We start from the raw sequence: 12,884 nt of genomic DNA, 5'->3' as shown, positions 1-12,884 counted from the left end.
TTCCAACTTTCCCTATTTCTAAGTTTCCAGATTCCTACTTACATGTCATAAGCCTAAAAGACTTGCATGAATTAACAACTTCAATGCCTGGATAGTTTATCTAACATACTATCGATCCTCCAAATTGAAAATGGTGCGCATTGTTGTGAGTGAACTAGATAAGTCTTTGTCAGAGAAATATTTACAATACAAAAAACTCAAGCTGAAAAAAGAGCATTTATACCCAAGAAACCAGAGCCGGTCACATACACTTCTCAGCTCAATTCTTTTGAGCCCACATACAAAATTTGGCGTTTAAGAGACATTAAATTCGTCTCTGGATGCAACAAGGTGCAAATGCATAATTGAAGCCTAACTCGAGCATCATGAGTTACCACTTCAACCATAGAACACAAACAATTTTGCAAGAAAACAAGAAGCACAAGAACATATCAACTGAAAAGAAGCTGAAAAAAAAGGGGGTCTGAATTCATATCTTACAATGTACATGTATGCATTTCAAAGCTAAAAATGAAAATGGCTTCAAGAGTATGTATTTGATCTCAAAAATGTATTTCTCTGCAGATAAAATATATGCCTCGTTCCGGTAAATTGCTACTTATGGCTCGACACTTATTTTCCGTCATCGAGGTTTACTCTTACAGCGTCAATATTACATTGAACTAAGATTCAGCTGATGATGCAGCATCATCTTTGTGCTTAACCATACCAGAATCCACAAGAATGGGAATCTCTGCTGCAAGCCATGGTGCAAGACCCAAACATAGTGCATGTGCTATACCAAACCTCGGACTGCATGACATAAGAACGATCATAAGAACTACTAGCCGATAACCCCAAAAAATGTTATTAAGAAAGATGTAAAAATGTCATGGTGTTTGCTTGCTTTAATACTTTCCAGAAGTGATTTGAGTAAGTAACTTGTATTAGATTAAAGGAAGACTGAAATTTATAGGTAAGCAATTACCATGAAATGTAAAAGTTTTATAGAACAATGTTTTTCATTTTACTTCAAATTGAAAAACAACAAGAAACTATGTTGTCCTACTTGTGCTTGTGCACCAATGTAACTTAAACAATTACTTTCCTTCCACAGAACAAAATACAAAAACTATTCTTCCACGAAGCGAAGCAAGGCAAATAGAGATATAGTTGTTACGAAATCGAAACACGTAAATTACTTTCACAAGAAGAGACTAATGTATTGAATTATTCAAATTATGCATTTTGTTTGTTCAGTTACGTCAAACTGCTCAAACCAATTAAGCGCCGAGTTCACAAAGCCAGAAAATTATCAGACTTTCGCTCACACCGGATTTTGAAATCTCTTCTAAACCCAAATACTACAAAAAGTATACAATTATTTAACATACAAAATTTAAAAACAACTAAATAATAGCAAAATTACCAGTTCTTGGCCCAAAGCGGCTTGAAATGCACTGTCAAGCAGATCTTCCCTCCTCTATACATCTGAACCAATCCAAATCACCCATCAATTGACGAAAAAATCATAATTCAGAAACAGAAACAAAACAAAACAAAATGAGGAAGGGGAAAAATCGGAAAATCAGAAAAATGTCCGACCTTTTGGGTCTTGCCGTCGAGCTCAGGGAGCTCGAGCTCAGGTGCGGTGGCTGGGTAGGTAACAGGGATATCGAACTGGAGATCGAACTCGTACTTGAGGAGGTTGTGGACGTACCAGCACTTGCCGGTCCAACGTGTCCCCTCGGGATTGGCCGCGGAGATTCGGAACCAATCGTTATCGTTGGACTTGTTCATCTGGGTGTAGGCGATCAAAGCCTTGTACTCCTCCTTCAGCCTCTGCGTCCATGCCGCCCCATCTCTCGGCCCGGCCTTCGTCGTCAACAGTGGGATCTGGGTTAGCGTCGACTTCGTGTTCGGGTCCCAACCCTCCATTTTTGTTCTTTTTTTATCTCACAAACAAAACCCTAACCCCAAATTCAATCTCCTTTGTGCCCATTAAAAAGCTGGCTTCTTTATGCTTTTCAGGAAAAGGGTTCAGTGATTTGTCAATGAACTGAGACTGAGGGTATAATCGACATTTTACTCTAAAATTAATTCTATTTTTAAAATTTGTTGTCAATTAAAATTCTTCCAAAAGAAAAATGTAATAGAAAGTCCTAAAAAAGGTAGGGGGTGGGCATGGTCTGTTTCAGTCTGATTTATCTCTTAAAATCGAAACTTACACGTGGTAAGGTAACTAAACTAATCCGAAGTGGTACAATTTTAGTTCAATTGGCTCAATTTTCTATTTGGGTAGATGAGGTGCAATGAAGAGAAGCCATCGATTTATCCAATTGAGCAAAGATGTGAAGAAGAGAGAAAGAGATGAAAAAAATAAAAAGATGTGAAGAAGAGAGAGAGAAGAAAATAATTGCTTCTCAGTTTTGAAAAATAATATCAACAATACAAAATAATATATTACAAGTGACAAATAATATCAACAATACAAAATAATATATTACAAGTGACAAATATAGCCGGACGGCTATACTCAGTTTTGAAATTTTTTTAGCTACACTATTCTCACACAGAAGGGCTGCTCTTTAGAAAATAGTATAGCCGTGCGGCTATACTGTTTTTCTTTTATTTAAAAAAAAAATAGTGTAGCCGGGCTGTGTTACTGGTTTTTTTTAAAAATAAAAATAAAAAATTTGTCTTTAATAAATAGTATAGACGAGTGGCTATAGTTTTTTTACATACATATATATACACACATATGTAGGTACATATTTTTCAACAATACATTCATTTTCTATACACGTCTCACGTTTTCTTTAAAAAGCAAACATACAATAGTCGAATTGTATATGTACGTATGTATTTCTAATGTTTTCTATACATATTTTCTACAAAATTATCATTAAGACACACAAAATTCAAGTATTATGCAAATAATTCTCAAATATTATTGAATAAGAATAACATATGTTATAAAAATTATATTGAAATATCATATAATGGAAGTTTAATATCTACTTTGGATATGTTGCAAATTAATATCCATACAGTAAAAACTAATGCAACTAGGAGGGTCCTTTTTTATTATTAATTTTTTAATTGAATAGCATAGCCATGTGGTGATACTACTATTTTTTTATTAAAAAAAGGAAAAAAAAAAAAAGGAAGTACAGCCGGACGGCTATACTCCATGTTTTCTTAAACACATGTGTTGACACATGGAGCCTAATGGCTGGGGGTCTTTTTTTATATTAAAAAAATCGTATAGCCGGTCGACTATACTATTTTCAGACAGACGGCTATACCTATTTTCTTATTCTTTAAAAGAAAAAAGTATAGCCAAAGGCGGCGTACTGTGTTTATTTTTAACTGTCTTTAATAAATAGTATAGACGAGTGGGCTATAGTCTATATATATATATATATATATATATATATATACTTATGTAGGTACGTACTTTTCAACAATACATTCGTGTTCTATACATGTCTCACGTTTTCTTTAAAAAGCAAACATACAATAGTTGTATTGTATATGTACGTAGGTATTTCTAATGTTTTATACACTAATTTTCTACAAAATTCTCAGTATGACACACAAAATTCATGTTTTAGATAAATAATTCTCACATATTATTGAATAAGAATAACATATCTTATAAAAATTATATTAAAATATCACACAGTGGAAGATTAATATCTACTTTGGATATGTTGCAAATTAATATCCATAAGGTACAAACTAATGCAACTAGGAGGGTCCTTTTTTATTATTAATTTTTTAATTAAATAGTATAGCCGTTTTGCTATACTACGAATTTTTTTATAAAAAAATAGTATATTTGTGCGGCTATACCTTTTTTTTGACACGTGGCTTTAATCGATAGAGGTTCTTCTTTATTTAAAAAAGGGGGTACAGCCGCACGGCTATACTCCATGTTTTAAATTTTTTAAAAGACGTGTTGATATGTGGCGCCTAATGGCCGGGGGGTCCTTTTTTATATATTAAAAATAGTATAGCCGGTGGGCTATACTCAGTTTTGTTTTTTTTTTAAAAAATAGTATAGCGGAGCGGCTATACTATTTTCACACAATATGGCTACTTTGTTTTTCTTTAGAAAATAGTAGAGCCGTGCGGCTATATATATTTCAACAATATGTAAAAAATACGTAGATAATACATGAATTTTGTTTGTATCATTCAAAATTTTGTAAAAAATGTGTATTGAATGTGAAAAATACATACATACATGTATAATACATGAATTGTTTGTTTGCTTATAAAAAAAGGTGTATTTTACGGAGTCTTTAAGATGTATATGGAAAACAAAAGTATTATTAAAAATACATACGTACATGTATAATACGAGTATTTAACGGAAAAATGCTAACTAGGATCACAACTACATAAAGCTCAATTACCTGCTAATCATCTGTCCCATACCTTTTTATAGGTAAAACATGTGTATTAATTTTTGCTATATCAATTTTTGTTTCCATTTTGTATTGTAACAGCCCGTTCGAGTAGCTGATTAGAAAGAAAATTTAGTTCGGGCGCTAATTGCAAAAAAGTGGAAAAGTGTGCCCCTTGTGCAATTTTTCCCAAAAAATAACAGTAACGGCTAAAGACGCTACACATCCAGAAGGTGGTTAGCTTTGCAAAATAAATAAATGAACAAGCAAACCAAGCATCATGTATGTTCCTCCCTTACAAGCATGCTTTCCTCATTCACATATATTTACTTGAATAAATGAGTAAATAAACAAGTGCATGCTATCATCCAATTTAGTGGGTAACCAAACAAAAATCTAAACTACAAAATTTGGTCGAGCCAGAGAGTAATTAGTGAAATCACATGAGAACTCCTTCAACATTGTTCAGGGCTTTCTTTGCAAGCTTATACTTATCCTTGAGGGCTTTATTGGTTTCCACAATATACTTGACGAAAAATTCAATCCCATGTCGAAGACTTTCGAGCTCTGGGGAAACAGCTACACGCGTGAATATATTCCAAATTAGGCTATCAGGATACTCAAAGATGGCCTCAAAAAGCATCCGGAAATGCATTATCCTTTTTGCTGTTAGCTGCTTGATGTCGGCTAGATCTACTGTCTTCAGCACTGCAAGGGAGAGAGTGAAAGAGGATACCATCTCTGCTACAAACTTTGCTAGGTGCATTGACCTAGTAAGCTGCATTGACTCCAGATCTTTGAAATGGTCCCAAAGGCAAAACTGTGGAGAAATAACAGATAAAGGAAGTATTAGAAGATGAAAGCTAAAAAACCAGAAATTTTCAGAATTTTATAAATAATAGAAGGCTAATATTTAATCTGGATTCTGCATTTTACATTAAAATCAATCTAAGGTCTAAATAAAAAGTTTTCACTAAGCATTTACTGCAAGGACATATCCGCAATTTTGGTTCCTAATGAAAAAGAGAGACACGAGGCTTGAACTCTCCTTTCCCTTGGTGGACCACTCTAGAACTTTAGCGCCCACATATGCGTTTTTGCTATTTGCAAAACAAAGTAATGCAGCTCTACATATCAACTACTTCAATGCTTCAATCATCGATACGTTTCTAAAATCAAATAAAAACTCATAAATGGTGACACGAAACAGAAATAAAATGGCAATGCAACTTGAACTAACCATCAAATCATTTATGCACAACAATTACATATAAGCCACAAAAGTGCTCACAAATCATGTAGAGAGTGACCCTGTTAGACAAGTAAAGAGGAGAACTCAGAAAGGAAAAGCATTAAACTAATCTTACTTACAATTCTCATTGACAAATATTCTTTCCCATGATTACGCACTAGATGTGGAGCCCACATGCATTTGAGATTGCCCATGTTAACAGTTGTGAAAGTTTGTCTCAAACAGTTTAGATTTAAATCAGTTCTTACACAAATCCTGTATTTTGATCCGCTCTTTAAACTTCAGTTCTCTTCCCTTGGCTCCCCAAATAAAACCTATTCACATAGTTTCCACAACCTCTGCCCTCAAAGGTTGCTTTCCACTGCTATCAGAAGGTCCCAACAACCACATGTTTTTTTTAATATATAAAACAAGTCCCTTTTGCTCCTTAGATAAAGTTTTCTTCTACGACCCGGACCCCTCAACGATACGTTATAAGGTTCTCAATCCGCACTACATCAGTTTCTTGACAAGCAATATTCAAAACTCACCCTTGCAAGGTCAATACCACACGCAGGCTAAGTGACATACAGACTACAGATAATAGAACCAAAATAATTGGTCACATAAAGACCACGTAAAATAGAACACAAATTACGAATACTTGGCAAGGCAATCAAATTGTGATAGGCTTATGAATAAGTCAGAATTACTAAACAGGAGCGCTATCAATTTCCTTCTACATCTTCCTTATTCCCAATTATATGCTATCTTAACTGTGAAATGGACAGAAAAAATACCTGTAAAGTGAACTTGTGATTTTTGTCATGCTCACAGAATTTGGAAGCCAGGGTGGTGTAATACTTGTTAAACACTTTCTCCTGCAAACAGCACTCCACAATAACTCGCATGATCTCTCTGTCCTGTACATAGAACATAGAAAAATTAATTTTTCAAGACAATAGAAGATGACAGAAAAAAGAGAGTATATAAATAACCAAATCAGATGGCACCCACCTGCTTTCCTTGCAAATCCAATCTTAGAAGCTTCTCAAATGCATCAATATAATCCTCCCCACTCATAATTATACAAAAGATTGCCTTTCTGGCATCGGTGTTCATTCTCTGTTCAGCAGCAAGCTGCAGCATTTTCTGGGCTTCAAGAACCTCTTTGTCTATTGTGTTGGCAACCTCTTCAACGTTGTCTGTTGATGAGGCCATATCCCCAGATAACCACCATTGGCCCTTCTTATTAGAATCAAGAAGTTTGCTCCATTTGAGCCCTCTTATTAAAATGTCTTCTACCCTCAACTGAAAAAAATAATAATTATCGAATGTAAAGACAATGAAACCTGGTGAAAGCCACAAAAATGTCTAACACTAATGTTTGTTCAGTGTCTAACAAACAAAATTATGGCACTTATATCTCTCTCACTAGGACATGGCTACCATAGTTTTTCTTATCATGAGAGCATTAGCTCTGCACTATGTCAGGTCATCTAGGCATGCTTATAAAAGTTTTGGCATTTTCATTGGGCCAAGAAAAGTCATCAACCTTAGCCCGGAATGTACTTTATCAAGTTCATGGTCTTTGCTCTAACCTTTTCCTAATGAAATTATAGTAAGCTTTGCTAAAAGGATGCATAATTGGTTTTACATTTTCAACATTCCTCACGAATATCCAGGGCTGAGAGAGAGAAAGAGAGAGGCAACAACCAAAGCAGATAAGGGAAACCTCATAATAGCTTTCCTCATCCTAATATCTCAGCAATTAGTAATTAATACTGTCTCATATTTCTCTAAATTACCAGAATCACATGACAGACAAAGATGCCAGCTAAAAGTCTCTTTGTTTTGAACCATGGGCATAACAATAAATTTAACCTTTACCAGGATGGAAAGGGGTGGGAGACTCAGTTGGGCTTGGCAATAACCCTTACATCACTTAATATAACTACTCTGCTTTTGCATTTTTTTGCACATTTTCTCTCCATTGGCTATTCATATAATTAAACTACCTTTTTTATACAACTAAACATATAATCTCTAATTTGAGTGTTAGAACAACCTAAAAGATATAGATGGGCTAAGAGTGGTGCAGATTGAAGCACAGGAATACACAGGTTAACAACTACCAATCGTCAAGTAGATATTACCAACCTAACTCACATAGTTCATTAGCTTGTAGGGTGTAAAGAAGGGCAGTTAAGTCCAACGTTTATTGGTAAAAGAAAGGAAAGGTTACATCAAAACTAAATTAGGTAAAATATTGGTTGGCATCAGGAGAACATTTGCTGCCAGAATGATCACAGAGCACAAGGACATAGACAAACTAGTATAATGTATCAAAAGACTAGGTTAAGGTTAGTTGAAAAAGGGGATTAGGTTTAAGTTTACAATAACCTGGTTTAGAGTGAAATTGTCATAACCAGCAACTAACTAGACTTAAAGAATCCAAATGACCCTAACACCGAATTTGGATTATACCTCTAAATTGTTTAATTAATGCTTGTTTGGCACAGCTTATCAAAGAGTGCTTTTTGTGGAAATATAATTTCTTTTGTTTGTTTTTTGTGTGTGTTTCTTTAAGCTGTTTGTTTGCACTGTAAAAGCTGCTTTTTCCATCCCCATGGAAGCTGGAAAATGGGTTTTTGGAGAAGAACCAATTTGCAGCTTTTCCAGGAACAGCTTATGTTGAATCATTTTAACGAATCAATATTAGCCTTGTAATTTTAACAATAACAGAGTTCTTTGCTTTTGGTGATACGGGCAGCTTCTGGGTATCACTTCTTAAAAACGCTCAACTGATGCAAAATGCTTTTCCTGAAAAATCTCTACTACCATAGCTATGCCAGAATACTTTGTTTCTAAACTAGCTTAAACTTGCAGTTTGTAAACTTTGTATCAACAAAGGTGGAGCATTTTGACCCTCTCTCCACACGGCACTTAATTGTGATAGAAGCCTCTTCAGCCTATGTGCACAATATAATTTGATTAGTAAAAAAAAACACCCGATCACATTTTGCACAACAATCCCAAGCTAAAATAAAGAAGCAACAGTAAAGAAAATGTAAATGAAATTAAAACCTTTTGTAGCCATTTCTTTATCCTGGTATGCTGTGCATTATCTTCTTTAGACCTTTTTTTGTTGTTCTTGATGTCACATATAGTTTCAAGCATGAATTCCATCTGCAAGTATCATATTAGAATTGTCAGATTTTGATGCAAACGTTTAGAACAGTTCTCACAGTAAAGATGTACAGCTTACTCTTTTGCTGTTGGTATTATCCTGGTTATCTCCACAGGAGGCTTTTAGCTCATTCACTCTATTCTGAACACTCTGAATAAAATTTTTCATTGCAAGAGGATCATCAGCCCTTATTTTCATTCCACAGCCTGTTTGATTAATGACAATTCCTGTTAGAAATTATTTGTAATTTCACGAGCCTTAATGACGTTTCAAATTAATTTGAGAGTACAGTAGATAATGCTTCTGCAAAAGAATACTAAAAACATGAACAGAGACAGACAAAATGCAGAAACACAGCATGATAGAAATATGAAGTTATATTTTCATATATGAATGCAGGCTTAACATGCAACTCTTTGCCAAGAAGTTAATAACACTATGCCACATCTCCGGCTTCTTGTTGTCAGCAATGAAAGTTAACATGTCCAAGTCAAAATGTAAAAAAAAAAAATATGGACGCCAAGGCCTCATACATAGATGCTCATGGTAGAAATTCAAAAAGGCTTACATTGTAAAACTGTCAAGATTGTAGAGACATCAACCTCTGTTAACCGCTTGCTCAAAACAATCAGAAAGTCATATATCAATTCACTGAAAAGCATCACCACAAGAACAGCAATTAGAAAAGGGGTTTTCCATCGCAGGAAACATTGTTACATATACTCATTGAAACAGAACTCTGGAGAAAAATGTAATTTACTAATCAAAGAACAAGTCTTTAATAGTCTTGATAAAAAAAAGTCTTTAATAGGGTAGCTCCAGTAAGAGATTTAGCTTCTAGAATTATTGCAAATATTTCTCCCCTTTTTTTCTATCAATAACCAAGCATATAACTGTGTCATGCTATATTGACAGTTAATCCCCTAGATTCACGTAAATAGAAGCCACTTTTTAGTTGTACTGTGATGTAATGCACAGCCGTGTTTGAAACCTAGCTGGAAATGATGAATGATTGTAAAGGAACTTAAGAACTAGACTACAATTATCGATGCTAACGTCAAGATCGACTCCTTTTCAATCAAAGCAAACATTTTATTAGGCATTAGAAAGGTTTAGTGAGTGGAAACTAACCTGCCAAAATTTATAAACTCAAATAAAGATCACTGTAATAAATGTTTGAGATAAATGTGGCTTACCTTGAGCAAACTCCAAATATGCATAAATGAGAAAGTAAAAGAGTAACATTTCTCAAGGAAATATTGTCTTCTTTGTGGTATTCATCCTAAAACAGAAAACCAGATGTATAACTTTAAATCAAAAGCTTTTGAAATAATTGATCATTAGACTCGAAGAAGTTATTGACCCACCTCAAAAGTTTTCGCAAGTGAAGCCATAAGCTTTGCACCGAAGTCAATTCCTACTGAACAGGCCATGCCTGCAACAAGAGCAGCAAAAACAGCAGCATATCTTCACAACAAAAACGCATAAACAAGTTAATACAAGGACAAATTGAAACACTAATTTTATTTTTATTTTTATTTTTTTATATAAATTTTTTATAATAGAAAAAAGGATTAGCTTTATAGCCAATTATGATGGAAAAAATTTAGTGATCTGATCAAAACATAAACAATCATCTTCAAATTTACAAGGAACAGTATATCATGTACAATAGCAATGGACAGCTATAATCTGTTTGACTTTGATATGTGAAAATCTAAAAGCTCTCATCAATAAACTAAAATGAAATATGCTGTCTCCGTAATGATAACTTGCTGTGCTCCATGTTAGGCAAAATGGGAAGGGAAAACTAACTGATTCTCCTATAGTTAGAATTTATCTACTAAAATTCTTCAGACAGTATAAGAAAAGCTTTCAACAAAAAGGAGAAATACTAATAACTTACATAAATGGATACAACAGTACCTCTTGAGAAAGAAGGATTCAAAAAAAATTATTTGAGAGATACCATAAATTGGGAAAGTTTATTTATAGATCTATCTTTCATATCTGACTGCCTTCACAGGAAAGCCAATAACCAAAGTTCTTCAATGATTCACTGGGGATGATATATTTCCTCCTAGGAATTTCTATAATCTCTATTAACCATTACGGCCCCAAAGTAAATTTTTGATCCTGTTGTGAACACAGGAAGGGGCAAACATGCAGATCAACTTAAGTCCTCGTTCGCAAAACTTATGAAAGACATACACGAAATCTATTTTAATGACGACAAAATTTTCATTTAAAGACCAACATATATTACACCAGAAAACACATTGGCAAGAGGAGATTTTATAATGCTGCTCAACAAATCCAATTCCAAGCCACACAATGAAACTACAAATCTCCATGCAGCAAGTTACACTTGAAGATACCAGTATGATAGTATCAAGCTTTAGTAAGTTCATGTGACCCAACCATAAGGGAAAAAAGATGAGCATGAAATAGAACAATTAAAACTTAACTGTTCATTTCCACGAGGACCGCCAGCACAAGATGCTAAAAGCTCCTCACTGAACATCTGAGATGCGATGCTGCGAGGAAGGGAACGGAATATAGCAGACAGGTCTCCTGTAATAGATTCCACGTTAGATTCAGACAGCCTATTCAGAAGACCTCGTACTCGTCTACGGATCTGACTATGCTCTTCTGGCTCATTGCCTGCACGAGACCTTAAGTGAGGAGCAACATATTTTTCAGGTGCCTTCACAGGAGCCTTTTCTAATGCCATCTCTGTAGCACATGACTTCATTTTCTTAGATACGTCAAAAGACATGTCACCGGCTTCTTCTGTCCCCTCCAGCAACTTTCTCTTCTTATGCTTCTTGCTCAATGATATCTTGGAAGAAACATCTTCAGATTCCACCTCAACACCATCAGTTACTGCCACCTCAGGAACTTCAACCATTAAGTCACTAGGTAGCTCATTTTCTAGCCTGTCCTTCAATGGCTTATCCTTTTTACATTTCTTGCCTGAAGAGCTACTCTTAGATTGTTTGGCAGGTAATGTCTCAACATATGTAGCTTCTTTTTCCCCTAGGGAATCAACAGCTGAAATCCCTTCAAATAACACATTAAGACCAAAATCTTCACCCTTCAATTTTCCATCCTTCACTTTGAGTTTCTTAGCAAGTTTCCTTTCTAATTCCAAATCCTCCTCCCCCCTATTCCTATCTATGTCAAGATACTTTTCAAAATTCGTTTTTGGGGTTCTCTTCGACCCCTTTTCTTCTTCAACCGCCTTCGATACTTTATGATCCTTCTGTTCCGGAGACTCTGATCTGGCTTTAACTTCTGTTTCCTCAGCTGTATGCTCATCTTTTGTTTTCTGTACAGTTTTTGACTTGACAAAAATAGCTTTATCCTTTTGAATTTTCTGCACACATTAAATTCACAGTATATTTATATAAAAGATCCCAAACTTAAGGTTTCAACTGGAAAAAGTTTTGACAACATAGCATCAAAAGAACAACCTTTTCAACTAAAAAAACAAATCCATAAGAAAAATTTGCTGCCAAAGAAAACAGAAGAAAAAGAGAGCATATTTTTGCTGCTACACGGTACCTTATGTTGGAGCCACGACTCATGATTTCTTGCATTCTTCGACAAGCGAGCCTCTTTTCGCTTTTCTCGTCTCGACTTCTCTGTTAAATTTGCATAAATTAATCTTCTTCTTTTTTCTCCATCTTCCTCAAATACTCAAACCATAGGCTTAGAACACAAACGAAAACGCATGAGGAATGTATTAAAACAATAACGATAAAGATGAAACTTACCCATACTTCCTCACTGAATTTCCTCAACAAACTGACTGCCAGTTAAGATTTCAGCTTCCAAGCACGCGTCGATGCGAGGCGGCAGCAAATCTCCGGAGGCCTTCGCGCTGTTCGCACGCTTAACGTTCGCGCAGTGAGGCGCCGCTTTCTGTCTCTATGAGGCCCAGCTGCGCGAGGTCTGAGAGCCCGCGTGTTTTATCTATTTATTTATATTTTTAATTTTCTTTTTTATTACGACGTCGTATGATTTACTAGGCTTCTCTATTTCATTTAAGTTGAAACGCACCGTC

General features: G+C 35.0%; 2 protein-coding genes across 2 annotated transcripts; both read right to left on the bottom strand.

The window, feature by feature from the left end:
• Positions 1–447: 447 nt before the first annotated feature.
• Positions 448–1,998, bottom strand: LOC103319414 (ubiquitin-fold modifier-conjugating enzyme). Its single transcript, XM_008220949.3, has 3 exons — positions 1,585–1,998; positions 1,409–1,470; positions 448–792 (listed from the first exon to the last, which is right to left on the bottom strand). The coding sequence occupies exons 1-3, from the start codon at positions 1,915–1,917 to the stop codon at positions 663–665; spliced, it is 525 nt and encodes a 174-aa protein (XP_008219171.2). The 5' UTR covers positions 1,918–1,998; the 3' UTR covers positions 448–662.
• Positions 1,999–4,619: 2,621 nt separating this feature from the next.
• LOC103319412 (MIF4G domain-containing protein / MA3 domain-containing protein) lies at positions 4,620–12,773 on the bottom strand. The gene is made up of 11 exons (XM_008220948.3): positions 12,595–12,773; positions 12,383–12,462; positions 11,284–12,194; positions 10,183–10,282; positions 10,012–10,097; positions 9,384–9,466; positions 8,894–9,021; positions 8,713–8,814; positions 6,643–6,936; positions 6,426–6,548; positions 4,620–5,214 (listed from the first exon to the last, which is right to left on the bottom strand). Exons 1-11 carry the CDS (start codon positions 12,596–12,598, stop codon positions 4,834–4,836), a joined length of 2,292 nt encoding a protein of 763 aa, XP_008219170.1. The 5' UTR covers positions 12,599–12,773; the 3' UTR covers positions 4,620–4,833.
• Between the last annotated feature and the right edge of the window lie 111 nt (positions 12,774–12,884).

Source organism: Prunus mume, linkage group LG2 (genome assembly GCF_029339155.1).
Source record: "Prunus mume cultivar Tortuosa linkage group LG2, ASM2933915v1, whole genome shotgun sequence".
Classification (NCBI taxonomy): Eukaryota; Viridiplantae; Streptophyta; class Magnoliopsida; order Rosales; family Rosaceae; genus Prunus; species Prunus mume.
This window is presented reverse-complemented; position numbering and strand designations above follow the sequence as displayed.